At 40.2% G+C, this 21749-nt stretch overlaps 1 protein-coding gene across 1 annotated transcript in view; it reads left to right on the top strand.

Annotated features, from left to right (window-relative positions):
* The window catches only part of cdh13 (cadherin 13, H-cadherin (heart)), a 1096178-nt gene that overhangs the window by 1053099 nt on the left and 21330 nt on the right, over positions 1 to 21749 (top strand). Inside the window, exon 12 of the mRNA XM_043706651.2 lies at positions 15920 to 16153. Within this exon, the coding sequence (XP_043562586.2) occupies positions 15920 to 16153 (234 nt within the window). The remainder of the gene's footprint in view (positions 1 to 15919; positions 16154 to 21749) is intronic.

Below are 21749 nucleotides of genomic sequence, written 5' to 3'. Positions count from 1 at the left end.
ATTTCCTCTGGGTGCTCTGGTTTCTCCGACAGTCCAACGATGTGCAGGTTAGGTGGATGGGTCATGCTAAATTAGCCATTGTCTTCAGGGATGAGCAGGCTAGGTAGATTAGCCATGGAAACGCAGGATTACAGGGATAGGACAGGTTGGCTTTTGGAAGATTGGTGTGGACTTGATGGGCAAATAGCCTGCTTCCCTACTGTAGAGATTCTATGATTCTAATCAGTCCCACAGTTTTGACTGGTACCTGTCTTCTCTGTTTTTTGTTCTGCCTTAGTGCCCCTGTACAATGTACCTGCAATTGCTGCAGTATATCTACAGAAAGGCTTCTGAGTTTCAGTGAAGAAGACAGCAGATGGTCTTCAACGGTTTCTTTGTGGAAATCTGATTTTAGATTTACTGTCCTGGTGTGGAGTGGCTGCAGTTTGATTGACCGACTGGTTCAAAGGCAATGTCTAGAGTTTTGTTGAAGTGACAGATTTGCGAGGGTTGAATGCTTTCTTTTTGGGAGCTGACTGCAAATATGTGCCCCATGCAGCCACTGTGTATTGCCTGGGGGGGGGGGGGGGGGGGGGGGGATGCCTTCAGCAATCATAGTGTTGTGTTTGCTGAACTGCTTATTTGAATATTGGTCTTAACAGCCATGCTGGCAACAGTCTAATCTTCCACTCGAGCGTCATATGTCTGAAACTGCTCATGATGTAATAGAAGCTGAGACATCAGCTCTCAAGCACTGCATTGTGACTGTGTTCACAATTGTGCGGAAGGGATTAGCCACAATTTACACAGTTCACATGATGGAAAGCTGTTTATGAAGTTGGTGTTGGATTCCTTCGTGTTTCTTGACTTTTTCTATAGAGTCCGGTAGACTTCCCAATACAACAAATATTTTATTGCATGCACCCATTAGACTTCTTCTATGGTGAAAGTGAGGACTGCAGATGGTGGAGATCAGCGTCAAGATTAGAATGGTGCTGGAAAAGCACAGCAGGTCAGGCAGCATCCGAGGAGCAGGAAAGTCGACGTTTCGGTCAAAAGCCTTTCATCAGGAATGATAAAGGGCTCCTGCCCGAGACTTCTTCTATGAACTACCTCACCTGTGTCCTTGCAGTGTAACTTGTGTGTGTCCTTACCCTTTTCTGTCAAGCTGACATCTGCAATGCATCGCCCCATGTCTTCGCTGCAGGCCACTCTCATCCAATGTTTCACCATGTCTGCAGACTCTATGGGGCAATGATGGATGTGCCATCAACAATAGAGAATGCTGTGCAGAATCCCTACAGTGTGGAAACAGGCCATTTGGCCCATCAAGTCCACACCGACCCTCTGAGGAGTAACCCACCCAAACTAATTCCCATACCCTATTACTCTATATTTTACCCCTGACTATTGCATCTAACCGACACATCTCTGAACACTATGGGCAATTTAGCATGGCCAATTCACCTAACCTGTACATCTTTGGAACGTGAGAGGAAACAGGAACACCCAGAGGAAACCCACAAAGATACGGGGAGAATGTGCAAACACCACACAGACAGTTGCCCGAGGCTGGAATCCAACCCAGGGCCCTGGCTTTGTAAGGCAGCCGTGCTAACCACTGAGCCACCATGCCAATGTTGGTAGGTAAGTGACAGGGGCATGATGATTTAAGCATTGTCTGAGCCTGGTGGTAATGTTTATACGATATGGCATTAAAGACGCATTCGCCAACCTTGAGCACTCGTGAGATGATTGAATAACTTACAACATGTTTATGTGCTTACTCTGCCTTCAAAGTGTATATTTTGACAGCCTTCTGATCCCCTGCAGGTGTAAAATATCTCTCCTCCATTGCACCTCTTCCCACCAAGGCTTTCAGTGTAGCATCTGAAGATTTTGGAATACATTTTACTTACATTGCAACGAAGAAATGTTCCATATTGTGTCATTTCTTTCTGTTTTTCCATGATTAGTTCACTAAAGACCCCTAACATCTGTTTCAGCCATAATGCATCTCCACCTGAGGGGATGCAGGCAGATTTTGGCTGGTGGGAGATAGTCAGCCTTTGAACGGAACAGTTATCACTGGCTGACACTGAATCATGTCAAATATTAGGCAGATTCACAGATTGTCTGTGGATTAATTTTCTTCATGATCCCATACTTCAAGAGTTTCAGAGACTCTTGAATTTACCATTTTGCCTCTTAATTTACAACTTAGAGGTTTGTTTTTCCATCTCTCTCTGTCATCTTTAAATTCCCTCAGCATCCCTTTGCATTTATCTGTCTCCTGTGTCTTATTTTGAATTCCCAAAAGTCTGTGAATTTCTCAATGTTTTGTCGCCTAATCTGTGTTTATCTTCACGTCTTTCATCCTCCCCCATCCTCCATGATAGTTTCAGGTTTCTCATTCCAGGCGTCACCGAAGATAATATCTGCTCCCAAGTGGTATTTTGTTCCAATTCCCTATCATCTGTAGCATAAGTGCAGAGTGGAAAACTTGTGTCTGCTGTCAGTGATTCACAATGGCAGCCCTTCAACAATTGACTTCATCTCATCTAACCTGAATGAAGAGATGAAAAAGACTTTCTTCATTGCAATGTATAGTACAGTTATTCACTTACTTTATACACTTGCTTACATCAATCCTAGGATTATGTTTAAAGAAAAGCTTTGATAAAATTGCATCCCTGCCGTTATGTGTTAATTGATATCAATGTTATTTGGCAACTGTTCCAGGCAGTTATTCATATAATTTGCATTGGACAACAAAAGAGGCCAGAAGAACAGAATTCTATTCATTCTCAGCTATTTATAGCATTGCAGCTATGAATATTCCAAAAATTCTTTGCCTGAAGAATAACATCCTGACAATTTTTTAAAGAAGATCTCCTTGAAATAACATCTTACACAAGTCTCAGAAAGCCTCAAAATACAAGTACAATTGGGATAACATTAGACACTGAAATGGCACTGCAGACTCGAGGGGCTAACTGACTTAACCCATTCTTATTAATTGAATGAATTGTGTGGAATTAATGTTGGAAAGTTGGCATTATGAAAAAAACCCATATAAGTTAAAAAGAAGTTAGAAAAATGCAATATTTGGGATGGTAGGTAATGTTAATTGATAAAGTTTAACAATAACAAGAACTTATATTTGTATAGTAACATTAGAATATTAGCACAACCTCCCAGTGCTTCATATTGGCATTATAAAACAAAGCATAGCACTGAGCTGCATTCAAATGATCAAAGAGGTAGGTTTTAAAGCAAATATTAAAGGAAGAACATGCAGGAGGATATTTAGAGTTGTAGTTTAAGCAACTGAAGGTACTGTACAATGAGGTACAGTATTTATGGAACGATTATTATTGGGAGATGTACAAAATGCCAAAACGAGAGAAGTACAACTATGTGAGTGGAGATGACAATGATATGGGCAAGCCCATGGAGGGATTTTAAAATATAAATAAAAACAAGGAGTTCAGACTGAGGAGTCACCTTTAGCAGAATGATGGAGGCATTTGAATTATGTATTTCATGTACATGGTTAATGAGCAAAGTTTTTTTTACCAGAGGTGACAGTAGAAAAGGGAACAATAACATTTTTCAAAAGAGATTAGATACCCTATGGTATGGAAATAGGCCCTTTGGCCCAACAAGTCCACACCAACCTTCCGAAGAGTAACCCACCCAGACTCATTACCGTACATTTACCCCTGACTAATGCACCTAACAATATGGGCAATTTAGCATTGCCTATTCACCTAATCTGCACATCTTTCGATTGTGGGAGGAAACCGGAGTACCTGGAGGAAACCCATGCAAACATGAGGAGAATGTGCAAACTCCAAACAGACAGTCACCCAAAGCAGGAATCAAACGTGGGTCCCTGGTGCTGTGAGTTAGCAGTGCTAACCACTGAGCCACCGTAAATGGATAAGTATGTGAAAAGGAAGCATGTGACACAGTAATTGGGAAACGTTTGGACAATGGGACCATAGGTTATAGAACTGGTACAGATATAATGGGGTCAATTGATTTCCATTTGTGCAATAAGGAATAAGTTACGTGATCCTATCTATGCATATTTCAACTGTCTCAGGGTAACCAGAAAGTAATCAAGCCACAGTTAATGAAGTTATCCTATTATGTGCTTCCATTTATTTGCATTGCTTCACTTGTCTTTTTATTGCTGATGTATTTTTTCTGATTTCAATTATTTATTTCATCTCACTGCTCCACTTTAATCATAACTTAATTGTTAAGTTTGTTCCAGAACTGCCTACCACTTTCCAACAGGGAGTTGTTCATACATCCCAAACACCTGCTTCTGCAATTCAATAAGGAGTCTCATTGTAATATTGCCATAATTTTCCATGGCAAGAAGCAAACAAAAAGCAATAATTAAAGAATACGTATCATCATAGTCTATGTCCCTACTACACCTTGTAACTAATTGAAGTAATATATAAAATAAGAGGTTCACATTTAAAATAGGAAACACAGGACAAACAGGATCCCAGACATATGAGTAAACTGCCTGTTAAAGTAGGCAAAGCTATGCAATAATAAGGTAGTTGCTGATATTGAAGATCAAGAAAGAATTTTTTATTGTTTACTTATCAATACAAAGCTAAAGAGACAAGACTACAAGAATGGTACCTTGACTTCAGGAGTTGTTATGATGAGAGATTATATAAATTAGGCCAGGTTTCTCTAGAATGTAAAAGGTTAAGGGGTGATTTGATTGAAGTTTTCAAGATATTAACAGGGAAAGATGGGGAGATAAAGCTAAACTATTTCCGCTGTTGGGGATTCTAGGACTGGGGGGGGGGGGGGGGGCATAGTCGAAAACGTTGGACCAAATGTTCAGAAGGGATGTCAGGAAAGCAATCTAACCACAAAGGGTGGTAGAGGTTTGAAACCCTCTTCTTTACGTGGCAGTTTACACTAGATCAGTTGTTAGTTTTAAATCTGAGGTAGTTTTAAATCTGAGGGACATGGGTCAAAGAAAGGAGTTAGGTCACAGATCAGCCATGATCTCAATGAATGGTGGAACGTGCTCAAGGGGCTGAATGACCTATCCCTTTTCCTATGTTCCTAAGAGTCTGAATCTTTGGATCGGGGAGCACAGTTGTAATGCCTCTGAGACAGAAGGTCTTGGTTCAAGTCTGATGTGCCACAGAGGTGTGCCATGGCACGTCTGAACAGATGGATTGAGTAAAACATTTTTTTTCAAAAATTAGAACAAAACAATAGTCAATTAGAAACTTGCTTTGTCCTGGCTTGGTCTATCATCCTATTTTGAATGAGTTAAACATTGAACTCTCTTTCCAGCTTAGCTATGTACTCATTATTATGACTGACTTCTACATGCAGCTTTTCTCTTTATTGCAGTCAATTAATTACCATGGTAATCCAATTAAAAATAATTGGGCACATCATGTACATTATTTGCTAACAATTCAGAACAAAAATTAAGAAAGCCCCACCACCTGTGTGACAGGAAATTTGCCAATAGTGCCAAAGCTCTACTTTGTTTCAATGAATTATTAGGATCTTTCAAAACAGAAACAATTTATGACAGAGAAAATGCTTTCCTGTTTATATAGTTTCATCCATATCTAGTGTAGTGAGTGGGTGAGTGCAATGTACATTTTCTGTCAAGTTAATTTCAATTTATATGAGGATCATACACTCTTCACATAACATTCTAAATATTATTGGCAATTCTATGAGGGTGTGGAATTCAGGGTATAGCATGGAGGAGTGTTAGTTTTGATTTGTAGCCTAATCTATATCTAACTCTATGCCCACTGGAGGAAACCTGCTTGATAAATGTTGATGACATTTTCCAGTACTTAACTGATATCTGAGAGTAGACTGATGGGATGGTAATTGGCTGGGTTGGATACATTGTGATATGTAAATGATATGCAATTCTTCTGATGGCTTGTGATGACTGCGTGGGACTGACTGTTGCCCAGTCTTCAGATTGTAGTTGGACATACCCTTTACTGTGAGCGGCCTGAGTGGATAACTGTTGAAGAGTCTGGTGCGAGAAAAGCACAGCCAGTCAGGCAGCATCCAAGGAGCAGGAGAATCGACATTTCAAGCATAAGTTCTTCATCAGAACTGAGGGGATGGCCCAAGGGGGCTGAGATAAATGGGAGGAGGATGGGGAAGGAAGCTGGGATTGCAATAGGTAGATGAAGGTGATAGGTCAGAGAGGATGATGGAATGGAGAGGTGGGAAGGAAGATGGTCAGCTAAGACAGTTCAAGAGGAGGATGCCAAGTTGGAAGGTTGGATTTAGGATAAGATGGGATGAGGGGAAATGAGGAAACCAGTGAATTCAACATTGATCGCGTGTGGTTGGAGGGTCCCAAGGTGGGAGATGAGGTGTTTTTCCTCCAGGTGTCGGATGGCTAGAGTTTGGCCATGGAGGAGGCCCAGGACTTGCATGTCCTTGACGGAGTGGGAGGGGGAGTTAAAGTGTTTGGCCACAGGGCAGTGGGGTTATTAAGTGTGTGTGTCCCAGAGACGTTCTCCAAAACATTCCACAAGTTGGTGTCCTGTCTCCCCAATGCAGAGGAGACCACATTGAGAGCAATGGACACAGTAAATGACTTTTGTGGAAGTACAGGTAAATGTCTGTCAGATATGGAAGAATCCCACTCAGCACCATCCTCTTGAACCGTCCTACCTGTCCATTTCACCAGTTTCCTAATTTCCCCTCCCCCCACCTTATCCTAGATCCAACCTTCCAACTCAGTACCGCTCTCATGACCTATCCAACCTGTCCATCTTCCTTCCCACCTATCCACTCCACCCTCCTCTCCAACCTATCACCATTACCTCCACCTTTATCTACCTATCGCATTCCCAGCTACCTTCCCCTCAGCCCCACCCCCTCCCATTTATTTCTCAACCCCCTTGGACCACCCCCTCATTCCTGATGAAGAACTTATGCTTGAAACAAGTATGGTAACAAGTAGGTTAGACCAGGGGAACCCAGTGGATGTTATCTACCTGGACTTCCAAAAGGCCTTTGATAAGGTGCTTCACGGGAGACAGCTGAGTAAGGTGAGGGCCCGTGGTGTTTGAGGTGAGCAACTGGTATGGATTGAGGATTGTCTGTCTGACAGTATCTCCTGCTCCTCAGATGCTGCCTGAGCGGCTGTGTTTTTTCAGCACCACACTCTTCAACTCTGATCTCCAATATCTGCAGTCTTCACTTTCTCTGGAGTGGATGACTGACCAAGGCCTAGTCTCAGGACTGTATGTGAACTGTACAAATAAGTGACGATACCAAGATCCCCTGACCAACAGGGGCTCACCTCAACTAGTCTGAGAACTGTCTCCCATCCAGTATCAGAGATGGCCATTTGGTTGAAAAAACATGCCATGCTTTCTGTACATGCTGTGGTGATAGCTTGACATCATGATGTGTTACATAATACTGCTCCCCATCACCTCCCTGAGACAGATCCCGACTGACAAGTGTGGCAAATGTAAAAGTGCATCAGGATACCAGTACGATTTCAGTCTCTGGCTGAAGCATCAGTGCACTGACAGGCTAGGTATGGCTTGGATGATGTGAGCAGGCGGGTTGGCTTTGAGTGATTAGGCACTAAGAGAGCAAGCCAACAATCCTGAGATGGAGCCTGGTCCAATCTGTGAACCAGTTCCCCGTTCTTGCACGTGATGTCTCCTGACAACAGCCTTTCAATGGCAGTTGCTGATGTATCCTGGAGTACAATTTAGTTCTTCCTAAACAGCACTCAGGTGGATCAGAGAGATGCCATGAGCATTGTCAGGGGTTAGCAAATATCTGTGACAATGTCAATGGGCAAGGACTGCATATGGTTGGCTCCAATGGATCATGCTCCGAGATGCTAGTGGTGAGAGATAAGGAAATAGCTGAAGAACTTAATAAATACTTTGTGTGAGTCTTCACAGTGGTAAACGTGAGTAATATCCCAACAATTAAGGAGAGTCAAGGGGCAGAGTTGAGTATGGTGGCCATTACAAAGGAGAAAGTACTTGATAAGCTAAAAGGTCTAAAAACTGATAAATCTCCTGGCCCGGATGTACTACATCCTAGAGTTCTGAGGGAAGTGGCTGAAGAAATAGCGCAGGCATTGGTTATAATCTTTCAAAAATCACTGGAGTCAGGGAAAGTCCCAGATGATTAGAAAATCACTGTTGTAACCCCCTTCTTCAAGAAAGGATCAAGACAAAAGATGGAAAATTATAGGCTGATTAGTCTAATCTCGGTTGTAGATAAAATTCTAGAATCCATCGTTAAGGACGAGATTTCTAAATTCTTTGAAGTGCAGGGTCGGATTAGAACAAGTCAGCATGGATTTAGTAAGGGGAGGTCATGCCTGACAAACCTGTTAGAATTCTTTGAAGAGGCAACAAGTAGGTTAGGCCAGGGAAAACCAGTGAATGTTATCTACCTAGACTTCCAAAAGGCCTTTGATAAGGTGCCTCACGGGAGGCTGCTGCGTCAGGTGAGTGCCCATGCTGTTCGAGATGAGCAACTGGCATGGATTGAGGATTGGCTGTCTGACAGAAGGCAGAGAGTTGGGATAAAAGGTTCTTTTTCGGAATGGCAGCTGGTGGCAAGTGGTCTCCCACAGGGTTCAGTATTGGGGCCGCAGCTGTTCACTTTATATATAAATTATGTGGATGAAGAGACTGGGGAGCATTCTGGCAAAGTTCGCCGATGATACAAAGTTAGGTGGACATGCAGGTAGTTCTGAGGAGGTGGGGAGGCTGCAGAAAGATTTAGACAGTATAGGAGAATGGTCCAAGAAATGGCTGATGAAATTCAATGTGAACAAATGTGAGGTCTTGCACTTTGGAAAAAAAGAACACAGGCAAGGACTATTTTATAAATGGTGAGAAAATTCATAAAGCCAAAGTACAAAGGGATCTTGGAGTGCTCGTCCAGGATTCTCTAAAGGTTGACTTGCAGGTTGAGTCCGTGGTTAAGAAAGTAAATGTAATGTTGTCATTTATTTCAAGGGGGTTGGAATGTAAAAGCATTGAAGTGCTACTAAGACTTTATAAAGGTCTGGCTGGGCCCAATTTAGAATACTATGTCCAGTTTTGGGCTCCACACTTCAGGAAGGACATACTGACACTGGAGTGTGTCCAGCAGAGATTCACACAGATGATCTCTGGAATAGTAGGCCTAACATATGATGAACGAGTATTAATCTCGCAAGGAATTAAGGGATATGGGGCGAGTGTGGGTAAGTGGCGTTGAAATGCCCGTCAGCGGATTGAATGTCAGAGTGGACTTACTTCCACTCCTATTTCTTAAGGTCTTATGGTCTTATGCTGTATGGTGCTGGGCAACATAGAAACCCTCGGCACCCAGCACGAGCTGAATGTGTTGGATTCCACTCTGACTTCCCTTTCAAGAACTCATAATATATAGTTTGTTTGGTGTTTTTGTTAAGATAGGAAACTTAAAGGCATGTTTAAGAAGATGTTTAACAAACAAATAATTCTCTTAATTGTCAACTCGCCTCTGCCTAGTGAAAAACTCACCTCACCACTCAGCCGATGCATGAAGGATACAGTGAGTTGTTCCTGATGTTGAGATGGGCCTTTCAGGACTTGCTACACGATTCTGTCACAAGTCTTGCCATAGCTGATGATGCTCAGGCCCCCATCAGAATCTGCCCACTGACTTATCCTATCTAAAATATGTCATTTAAACTGGGGACTTAGTAAAATTGTGAAAGATTGTGGCATTTGCAAAATGAATGTCATTTTAATGCCATGGACCAGATGAAGGCGAGAAGCAAGCTGGGGTCAGCCATCCTTTATGTGAGATGCCTGTGTAGTATTGCATTGGAAAAAAAAAGTCTATTTATCATATCTGCACCCTGTCATAATCTAATTCAGCAGTTCATCAAATGCACTATGGGTTTCCAGCTCTGTTATTGGTTTGGGTATTATACCCACTGAATTTTTCAGAAATATTAATGGTTGCTGCTGTGCTGGACATTGAGAAAATGGCTCAATTTCTGCAGCATGAGACCGAAATCTTGACAAGTTAGCCAGTATGCTCCAACGATGAATGAATAGCGAAGGCAGTAATAGTTATGATTGAAATGTAGCTCGATGGTTATGATTCCACATGATATTATTTATTTAGTGATGCGGGCCTGATTTTGATTCCATCCCATGAATAGAAATCCACTGAGCCTACTCTCCTATTACACAGCCTTATTCAACTAAAGTGGGCACTGGAGAAATAGGCCTCTGAAATCCATGCAGAAAAAGTAAAAAAAAAACAACGCCCTTAGGGTGAATGTTGTGCTTATCAAGCTGCTGACAGCTCAGGGATCTGACTGTGATATAAATTGCTGTAAGAGGGACCTCCCCATCTACCCAGGGATTTGTAAAGCAACCCGATAAGGTTTTTTTATGTTCCCTGCATGGTGAAGCCTTCCTGTCCAAAGCTGGATTCCTGCAACTTGACAGTGGAGTGTGAATCCTGTCCATTTGCCTTCCTTTTGTTGACTTAGTTGGGTTGGAGGTAGGAAAATGTTTTCAATCCCTCTGTGGCCTTGTCCTTCTGAGCTCCTATAGCCCTCCCAAATCATAGCATCCAATCACTGCTGGCCTCTTGCTTAGTCCTGGTTTTAATTGTCCTACTTCTGGTAGCCATGCCTCCAGCTGCCTGGGCCCAAGTCTCTGGAATTCTCTCCATAGGCCCCTTTATTGCTCAGCTTATCCCAACTTAAAACCCACTTCTACAACAAGCCTTGAGTTTGTCTGTCCCTAATGTCATCATCAAGTAGTTTAAGCTAAAGTTTCTTGGTTTACATTCTTTTGAAGGGCATTGGAATATTTAATAATATGCAAGATGCTATATCAATGTAGGTCGTTGTTGCCATGCACTCACAATTTACCTCAATGGTATGAAAAGCATGTTTGCTGCCAGGGACAAGCTGGGTAACAAATCTGGTGTTTGCCTACGATGCTTTAGAATGTTGGTTCAAACCAGTGTCTTAAGAGCACCTAATCCTACCAGTGTGACATTGTACCACTGTCCACACACCAGTCCATATTACCTGACTGAGTAAAATTACTCATCCGCTGCTATTTCCTTATGATTTCACATTGGCATCTTCAACTAATAACAGTGGAAGCTGTGTATTTACAGCATTTCAACTTGTAAGTTTTCAATTTATCGCATTATTGTTTCTCATATTAGTTCAAGGTAGAGTTAAATATTTGGTAGGTAAGAGGTCAAGGGTTATGTGGTATAGATAGGAAAGCGGAGCTGAGACCACAGCCTTTTCAGCTACATTGTTATTGAATAGTGCAACTGGCTGGAAGGTCCTTATGGCCTCCTCCTGCTCCTCAGTCCTAACTTCCTTTATTTGCTTCAAGAGTTGGTGTTCAAAACATACCCAAATCTTTCTACTATATATGGATCCATGGATAGACAAACAAATTTAAATGCAGCACTGTGAATACTGAATAAAATCTGTATGGAATCACATATTGTTTGTTTAAACCCAGCTGCATTCTAATCATCATAATGGCCAAGTCAGATTTATAGTGCAATGACCCAAATTCTTTCCGTTTGTAATACAAGTAGGTGGCTGAATCCTGACAAGAGCAAATATAATGCATCAATATCTTACTAACAGAACAGGCTGTGATTCCTTACGCAAAAAGACACATTACTGCTTCAGATTACAATACATACAGCATACACTGACTCTTCAGAATGTAAATGCATTCTTGGAATCATGGATTAATCAATTAGTTCCTTAATTGCATTCTAAGTTTTCTCCAATGTTATCCTACTATTGCATCATAGTTGAAGGTGAGTGTTTCCCTATAAACATGTTCTTGTGCTCATTATTAATATTACAGGGTGCAATTTCAACCTACTTGTATAGTTGTTACGTTATGTGTTAAATTTCAGAGAATGGAATTTCAGCTGAATGTGCTCGTGTCCCACAGTATAAAGTTGAATATTGCTTTTTCGCTTATTTAAAACCGCAGACAACTTTCGTTAAAACTGTCTAACGATGATATTGGAAGTGACAACATCAAATTAATATGTTCAACGTTCGATTTAGAATCATCATACTATACTTCCATAGTGACTTGATCAACAAATTATTGTGGTAAGAAGATTGGAGATGTGTGTAATCTTAAGTGACCACGCAAGTTACATGAGATTGTGGTCTTGTACGTTAACCTTATTTTCAATTATAGCAAAGTAAGTAAATGTGCAGATAGAATTTCAAAAATTAGAATTTAAATCAATCTCAAATAATCTGATGAACTCCAATGCAATTATTTTCTTACATCGTAAAACATAATTACTGCACTTACAGTGTTATGTGCCCAGAATGTATCACTGCATCTAGAGTGCACAATTATTCCATGAACTGTATGCCAGTATGAATTGAGTAATCTTACATTAACTGATCTGCCTCTCATACCCTGGTATATTTAATTTCTATTCTATTCATAGTCTTGCTATTATTTAAATAACTTCTTGCCTTACTATTTATTTAAGATTGCAAGTTTTAAACAGAATGAGTTTTTATTTTAATTGGTGGTGTTAATTCAGTGATACCGAAGATGACAAGTTGGGTATTATGAACTGATTCGGCTTCAGAATTTGTTTTCTTTAAGGTTATAGTTTTTTGTTTAAATCTCAATACCATCAATATACCACTTACTTTGTTTACCTTATTTAATGTGGAAAACATTCAGTCTAAAACTATTGAGTGTAAAATACAGTTAATTGTACTTAGCATAAATCAATTTAAATTTATAGGGTATAAGTCAGTGGTAAGTTACAACATTTTGAAATTATTAGTCATTCTAAAGCAGATGGAAAATTGAAGTACAAATGGAAAATAACCATACATTTTACTGAAGCTTATTTGCATTTTTGTAAATAGTATGTGCAGAATTCGATTGCTGCAGCAGTGTTGTTGTACATTCATAAAGAGAGGTTACTCGTAAGTGTTTTGATATTATTATTCTGGACCTGAACAGAATCAATCTGAACATATATACAAACTTAGAGCAGAAGTAGACCATTTTGGCCCTTGAGTCTACCACTGCCATTCAATAAGATCGTGCTTGATTTAATTATGGCCTCAACTCCACTTTCCAGCCTGCCCTGTTACCTTTGGCTCCCTTGTTAGTCAAGAATCTGTCTACTTCCACATTAATAATATTCAATGAACCTGCCTTTACTACTCTCTGGGGAGGAAAGTGCCATAGATTCATGACCTGCTGAGGGAAACAAATTCTCCTCATCTGTGCCTTAAAAATTGAGTTACCTTATTTTTAAACTGTCACCTACTTCAATGCAAATGAATTAGTCAGATCAAACTGACAGAAAATAGTTTATTAAAGTTATGTTAACAGATATCTCTTAAGATTTGAAGTTTATGAAAATATCATTTTAAGTTGAATGAAATTAAGAGAATTTTCATGTCATGTCTGCACCGATGAAGAAGCATTATGGTCATTTTCCATTATACTGTCAGTATCTTAACCTCAGTGCCTAACATTGAAACAGATTAGCACTTAGTGCATCAAACTGACCCTGAATAACCTTGCCACACAGAATTCTGCCACTGCAGTCTCTCTGGACATGATAAACACAACATGCGGAGATGATTGACATTTTTCTTTTATAAGATCTAGTTCCAAAATTTTCACAATTCACTATCCTTCAAGGTTGAAAACAGCATCTTTAGGACATGCAGAAGTGAGAAGGATTAGGCTTTCCAAAATACAGGGGAGTTAATTTGTCTAATACTATTATATGATGTAAATGGTCAGCGAGTAACATAAAAGCAATGTTGTCAAAATCATTGACTGTATTGAGGAAACTGTTCAAAAATTGTCAATTTTTTTTAATGTAATTATGATATTGATATGAAAATTGCATGTTCCTGTCTCCTACTGATTGGATTCGGATAGCACTGCATGTTTATTTATCCACTGTTAAATGATAAATTATTCTGTAAAGATAAAGATATTCAATCAAATGACTCTTGAATTTTTATGTTTGAACATTCATTATATAGTTCTATTTTAAGTTGTTCCTGGTTACTAAACAAAAAGTAGAAGTAATTTTCACAACTAATGTTCTCATTGGAGAGTTGAATTGATGGCAGTATTTTTAAAGAAATAAGGCTGTGTTTATTTGCACTGAAAAGACGATATTGTGGCAAATATTCTACAATTCACATCCTGTGGTAAATCCAAATACAGCTTCTGAATATCGATATTGATTACTGTGGGAACAGTCAAGGAAATGTTGTAGCCCTGGATTAGCAAACCTTTGAGGTCGTGACAAGGTGTGTAAATGGTTTCCATAAATCTGGTAATGTGTGAGCTAGAATGTTGTTCAAAAACCCAACTGGTTTATGAATGTTCTGCAGGGAATGCAACCTACTTTCCCTATCTTGCCTGCCTATATGTGATTCTAGGAGAAAGTGAGGACTGCAGATGCTGGAGATCAGAGCTTAAAAATGTGTTGCTGGAAAAGCGCAGCAGGTCAGGCAGATTCTCCTTCTCCTTTGATGCTGCCTGACCTGCTGCGCTTTTCCAGCAACACATTTTTAAGCTCTATATTTGATTCTAACTAGCTCACATCATGTGATTGAGTCTTAATCAGGATTTACTGTTGAGATTGGCAAAAATGCCTACCAGAATTCAAGAACAAATAGAAGTATTATCAACTGCATACTTTAATTTTGATAGTATCATTTTAAAGCATTTTAAGTGTTGAAACACAAATGTTTTGGATTAATGATTGCACTGATCTCTGATTCAGCAGGTTACCGGTTCAAATTTCATGCAGAGCATTAAATATAATCCAGGCTGATACTTCAGTGCAGTACCAAGGGAGTATTGCAATAATGGAACTGCCACTCCATGGATCAGATTTCAAATTGAGCTCTTGTCCTTCCTTTCAGTTGAACAACTTGCATTTATATAGTGCCTTTAACATAACATTTCTGTGAAGCCGTGGAACATTTTGTTATCAGGAAAAATATAACACCTAGACTTGATAAGGCATGTACTAAAATTGTTTCAAAATGTGTGTTTAAAAGAAACCCTAAGAGGTTTGAGGAGAGAGAATGGGAACCCAAATTTTCACAGGCTCTCCATTATGGCAAGAAAATAACAAAAAAATGGATTAATTACACCATTTGAGGTGCCCAATTTTTAATTAAAAAAGACAAAAATCTGGATTACAAAATTGCAATTAATAAACAAAGTAAGTAAAGAGGCAATGACAGAGATAACACTACACAAATAAAATAATACATTTGCTACTTTAGTGACAAATATACACGTTTATTTATAAGGACATAACCTATAGAAAATTGGATTTAGCCCATTTTCAATCCTGAGGGAAAAAAAGGCTCAAAGTTTAACCCAAATTTTATCCCATGCCATAGGTTTGAAGAAAACAAAATTAGGCCATTTTTTCTTACCTTAAAACTTGACGAGGCAAGGGGAATCTGTAGGGACAAACTGGACCCACCAGCAGTGTGTAATAGTGATGTTATACTGGAATAAGCCATTCGGAATTCCAGTTCCATTCATCTGCCACCCATCACCCTCTGAAATTTGCCCGCATTTCCGGCTCCATAAGTGGGTGAGTTTGAAGAAAACACTTCAATTTTATCCGGGTGGCCTCCCGCTATCCCTTCAAGGTTACTCTGCTGAAGGCCTAGCACCAAAACAGTCCACATTCAGACTTAAATCGAAAAAGGATCCACTGGCTGCACAGTGATATTTGACAATGAATTCTAGTCATGTGTTTATTGAAGGGTCTTTCTTACACACAAGCAGAAACCTGTTACAGTTTAACTAATAAATGTTTATGCTCTGACCCTTAGGTGTCCCTGTTGCCACTGGCACTGGTACCTTGATCATCACCCTGCTGGATGTGAATGACAACCCACCCTCTGTTTTCCCAACCATAGCAAAGTTCTGTGAGGATACAAAAGATGTCAACGTTGCAATCTTGGGGGCAACAGACAAAGATCTCCATCCTAATGCAGATCCATTCAAATTTCAATTGGGCAAGCAGCCTGGAATTGAAAAAACCTGGAAGATCACTCAAGTAAACAGTAAGAGACTCTTATTTTGATTCCAGAACAGGTTATTGAAGAATCTGTCAGTATGGTGTTCCAATCCTCTGATGATGTACAGTACTGAATAATACATTGCAGGCTGGTGCTTGCAATGCTTAACACACATACCAGCAATTTCATGGAGAGATATGGAGCTAGAGGCCAGGCAGCTCATCACAAAGATAGAGGAAATCAATAGTCTGGTGCCCTTAACCATTCTCATGTAGGTTTGGCCCATCAAGGCAACTTCACCATTCAACATGATCAGGGCTGAGCCTTTATCTCAGTGCAGTACTCCCCCTCTCACTCTCTTAACCCCTTGACACTTTACGGATTTCTGTTGTAAAGAGTTGCACAGATTTACCACCCTCTGAAGAATGATTTCCACACATCAGTTCTAAATGGTCCACTGCATATCCTGAGAGTATGACACCTTGTTCCGGATGCCCCAGCCAGGGGAAATATCATCCTTGCATCCAGTCTATCCAGCCCTGTCAGAATTGTATCTGTTTCAATAAGATCCTGTCTCATTCTTCTAAACTTCAGTTATTATGGCCCAGTCAACCCAATCTCAGCCTAAAATCTCAAAAAGTAGTCTGATGATCTTAGCTGTACTTCCTCTATGGCAAGTATATCTTTTCTCAGGTAAGAATAGTCCAGGTCTTCAGAAGTGGTCTCACCAATGACCAGGCCAACTATACCATTGCTCCTGTACTCTAATCCATTTGCGATGAAGGTCAGCATTCCATTTGCCTTCCTTACTGTTTGCTCTACCTGTAGTTTGCCTTCAATGACCTGTGTCCTTTTGTGCATCAACATTTCCCAATCGCTCACCATTTAAATAGCGCTCTGCCATTCTGTTTTGCCTACCAAAGTGGATAACATAACAATTATTCATGTTGTATTGCACTTTAATCACTGAGCTTGCTATGTTGCTCTGAAACCACATTCCATCCTCCTCATCTCACATGACTAGTTTTGAGCCATCAAAAAACTTGAAAATATTACATTTGATTCCCTCATCCAAATTGTTGATATATACTCTAGGGATTCCTGTCGGCTAACCAATTTTCAATCCATGCCAGTAAAATACTATTGATCCAATGTGCCTTGATTTTACACCGTAATCTCATATATGGAATTTTATCAGCTTTCAGTTCTATTAATACCTCCAGCACAACTTTTTTTTTAATGAATGCTATCTTCATTCAATTGCTCCCTCCTGAAAAGATCCTTGCTTCTCTATCATTTCTGCAAAAGATTTGCCATCTTCTGTGATGACAAGCCTAAAGTAGTTGTTTAAATGCTCTACACTTCCTTGTTCTACATTATTAATTCTCCAGTTTCAGACTGTAAGAGGCTTTCATTTGTCTTCTTGAATCTTTTTCTTTTTACATACTTATAAACACTCCAAATTCACTTTTATGTACTTTGGAAAATTTACTCTCAGACTTTACTTTTCCTCTCAATCAATTTCTTGGTCTACTTTGCTCAATTCCAATCTGTTCCCATTTCTGAGGCTTGGAACATTTCCCCGCAACTTTATAATGACTTCTCTTTAAATCTCATACCATCCTGAATTGATTTTCTTAACCATTGTTGGATCACTTTTCCTGATGCGTTCTTTTGTCCAAAGTAATGGATAATTGTTGCAGTGCATCATAGAGTCATAGAGATGTACGGCATGGAAACAGACCCTTCAGTCCAACCCATCCATGCCGATTAGATATCCCAATCCAATCTAGTCCCACCTGCCAGCACCCGGCCCATATGCCTCCAAACCCTTCCTATTCATATACCCATCCAAATGCCTTTTAAATGTTGCAATTGTACCAGCCTCCACTACTTCCACTGGCAGCTCATTCCATACAAATACCACCCTCTGCATGAAAAAGTTGCCCCTTAGGTCTCTTTTATATCTTTCCCCTCTCACTCTAAACCAATGCCCTCTAGTTCTGGACTTCCCCAACCCAGGGAAGAAACTTTGTCTATTTATCCTATCCATGCCCCTCATAATTTTGTAAACCTCTATAAGGTCACCCCTCAGCCTCCAACGCTCCAGGGAAAACAGCCCCAGCCTGTTCAACCTCTCCCTATAGCTCAAATCCTCCAACCCTGACAACATCCTTGTAAATCTTTTCTGAACCCTTTCAAGTTTCACAACATCTTTCCGATAGGAAGGAGACCAGAATTGCACGCAATATTCCAACAGTGGTCTAACCAATGTCCTCATCAGTTCCTTAAATAATAACTGTTGCCAATCTCATGTTATGCCTTTTAATGAAGTTACCAAATCTATTGCAACCTACTCACCCTCCTATCTCTGTAGAATCACGCAACATAGAAACAGACCCTTTGGCTCGCCACATCTGTACTGACTAACAAACACCAAACTACAGGTTTGATTCTCCTCTGCACCATTGCCAAGGCAGTTCTATCCTTCCAATTGTGTGGCGATGGGAACTGCATGTGTATTCTATCTGTGACCGAACCAATTTTTTATCAAATTGCAACAAGACTTCCTTGCTCCTGTGTTTAATAGTGTGGCTAATGAAGGCAAGCATCCCATCTGCCTTCTTCACCAACCTGTATACCTGTGCTGACATCCTCAGGGATCTATGGATTTGTATATCAAGGTCCATTTGTTCCTCAGTACTCCCTAGAAACTTACTATTCATTGAGTATAACCTTCCTTTATTAGACCACCCAAAATTAGTCAATTCCCACTCATCAGGATTAAATTACAGCTGCCATTACCTTGCCCAATTTACCACTTGACCAGTATCAGACTGCAGCCTGAGACCATCCAACACTACCAATTTTCGTGTCACTTGCAAATTATTAATAATATCTTCTACATTCAAATCCAAGTTATTAGTGCACATAACAAGCAGGAAGGGTCCTGGCACCGATCCCTGTGGTACAACACTGATTACAGGCTTTCAATTACAAAAACAACACTCTGACACCATCCTATGCTTTCTGTTTGTAAACTAATTGTGGATCCAGTTTGCCAACTTGTTGTATTCCACTGATTCTTATCTTGCAGACCAGTCTTTCATATGGGACCTTCTCAAAGGCCTTACTAACATCCATGCAAACCTAATGAAATGCACTACCGTCATCAATGTAATGTTTAGTTGCTGGTGTTGGACTGGGTGGACAAAGTTAAAAATCATACAACACCAGGTAATAGTCCAACAGGTTTATTTGGAAGTACAAACTTTCAGAGCACTGCTCCTTCATAGGTGACACTTAGTATCTGGCAAAGGAGCAGTGCTGTGAAAGTTTGTACTTCCAAATAAACCTGTTGCATATAACCTGGTGTATGATTTTTAACCTCATCAATGTAATTAGTCATCTTTTCTAAAAAACTCAACTAAATTAGATGGTATCTCCCTCCATCAAATCCATGCTAACTATCCCTGATCAATTCCTGCCTTTCCAAGTGTTGGTTAATCGTGTCCTTCCAATAGTTTCACTTCCACTGACTTCAGATTAACTATCTGTATTTGCCTGGCCTAATTTGTGGGCGGCACGGTGGCACAGTGGTTAGCACTGCTGCCTCACAGCGCCAGAGACCCGGGTTCAATTCCCGCCTCAGCCGACTGACTGTGTGGAGTTTGCATGTTCTCCCCGTGTCTGCGTGGGTTTCCTCCGGGTGCTCCGGTTTCGCTTCGGCGGGTCGGTGTGGACTTGTTGGGCCGAAGGGCCTGTTTCCACACTGTAATCTAATCTAAATCTGCCACCCTTCTTGAACAAAGAAATCACAATAGCTATCCTCCAGTGTCTGGCATTTTACCTGTGGCCAACAAAGTATTAAGTATCTCTACATTAGCCCCAGTAATCTCCTCCCTTGCCTCCCATAGCAGCCTGGAATGCATCTCATCAGGTCCTGGGGACCTTTGCACCTTTATGCCCACTAAAATATTTAATGCCTCCTTCTTATTAACCTTAAAAAAAAGTTCTATAGAGTCACCATCCCAGCTGAAAGCCCCCTTGACAGTGTCTTTCTCCTCTGTAAACACTTTTTAAGCTGTAAATTCACTTAAGACCTCACCCACATCCATAAGCTCCATGCATATGTTGCCCCTTTAGTCTCTAATCCTCTTAGTATTCTTTTAAAAAGCCCTTAGGATTTTCCTTAATTATATCTGCCAAAGATGTTGTATGCCCACCGCTCCCTCCCCGCCCCACTTTGTGCTCCTAATTTGCTTTTTAAGCTACCTCCTCCTCCACTTTCTATACTTTTGAAGGGCCTTGCCTGTTTTTAATGTACTGTACCTAACATATGATTCCTTCTTTTTCTTTGTCAAATTCTTGAAATTACTTGACATCCAAAGAGGGCTGTGGGATGCCTGTAGTTGGACATTTGACACATGACTTAACTCTGATGACGGTTTTACTAGTGGTGGTTAATAGATGAAAAATATCATGAGTAATTGGAAAAAAAACTGTTTAATTATGTGCAAGAGCACTTCTGGCTGTTAAAAAAGATGTTGAAAATATGAAATAAACTCAAAAGAAATAATGTAATCCAAATTCATGTTCAATAACCCTGATGGTGTATTCTTCAGCTTTTCCACCTAAGTGATCTTATAAAGCATCTCATGTCTCATGATTAGTTTTTAACCATCTTACATATAACTGGTACTCTCTCCAAGAAAATCAATCAATACCAGCATCTTTCTAACCCAAAGAAATAGTCCCAATCTCCAACAAACTGTTTAAGATTCAGGCAAAGTGTTTTCAAAACACAAAACCAATCTCTTTCAAGGACACTTGTTCAAATGTTAGTAGTCTGATCTATTTTGAGTATCATTTTTGTATCTTAGGATGATACCTTTACCTATTTTACTATCTTATATTATGTTCCCAGTGATATAATATATTCTGATTGTATGAGTCTTTACTCTTCAAGATGCTGCTCATCCAAATACTCATGTTACACCCATCATTTATTTTGAATCCATTCAAATCTGTCCTTGGGAATCATTCATTTTTGGTACCCAAAATCAATCTTCAGGTAGTTCTAGTATATTGCTTGAACTTTCTTCACTTCCAATGTTTTTAATGATACCAGCTGCCAAAGGTTCTGCCATTAATGTCATCCAGTCCTTCCATAGGCCTGAGGAGATGCAAGTGACCTTGTCCCCTATTGCTTCTACTCTACCCCTTCCATTGTGCTCTCTTTAATGCATTTAAGGGCACATTAGGATCACTGGCTAGACCAGCATCTATTACCCATGTCAACGAATCCCACAAGATTAATGACTGTGGAATGCTGCATTCGGGTTAAGTGCCTGAAATAGCTGGTGAGCTGAAGGTATATAGAGGCAGAAAAAGAGTTGATCTGTGACTTGTGGGATTGCTATGTGAATGAGTGTGAAGGAGTCTCTGGGTGTTTGATTCGAGGGCCTGGGTGACTGAAGGGGTTCTTAAGCAGGGGTATATTAAGCAGGGGTAGGTGAACGAGTGAATAGGAAATGTCAGTTAGAAATGTGGTCTTGACCACACACTGGGATTGTATGACCTCTTGGGGCACTGTCGATCCATATACCAGGGATTGATCTCCCTGACCATTATCTTCATA

This window comes from Chiloscyllium plagiosum, unplaced genomic scaffold (genome assembly GCF_037043375.1).
Source record: "Chiloscyllium plagiosum isolate Xiang-an unplaced genomic scaffold, Cpla_swu_hap1 HiC_scaffold_17, whole genome shotgun sequence".
NCBI lineage: Eukaryota > Metazoa > Chordata > Chondrichthyes > Orectolobiformes > Hemiscylliidae > Chiloscyllium > Chiloscyllium plagiosum.
Note: the sequence above shows the minus strand (reverse complement) of the source record. Positions and strands in the feature narration are given on the sequence as shown.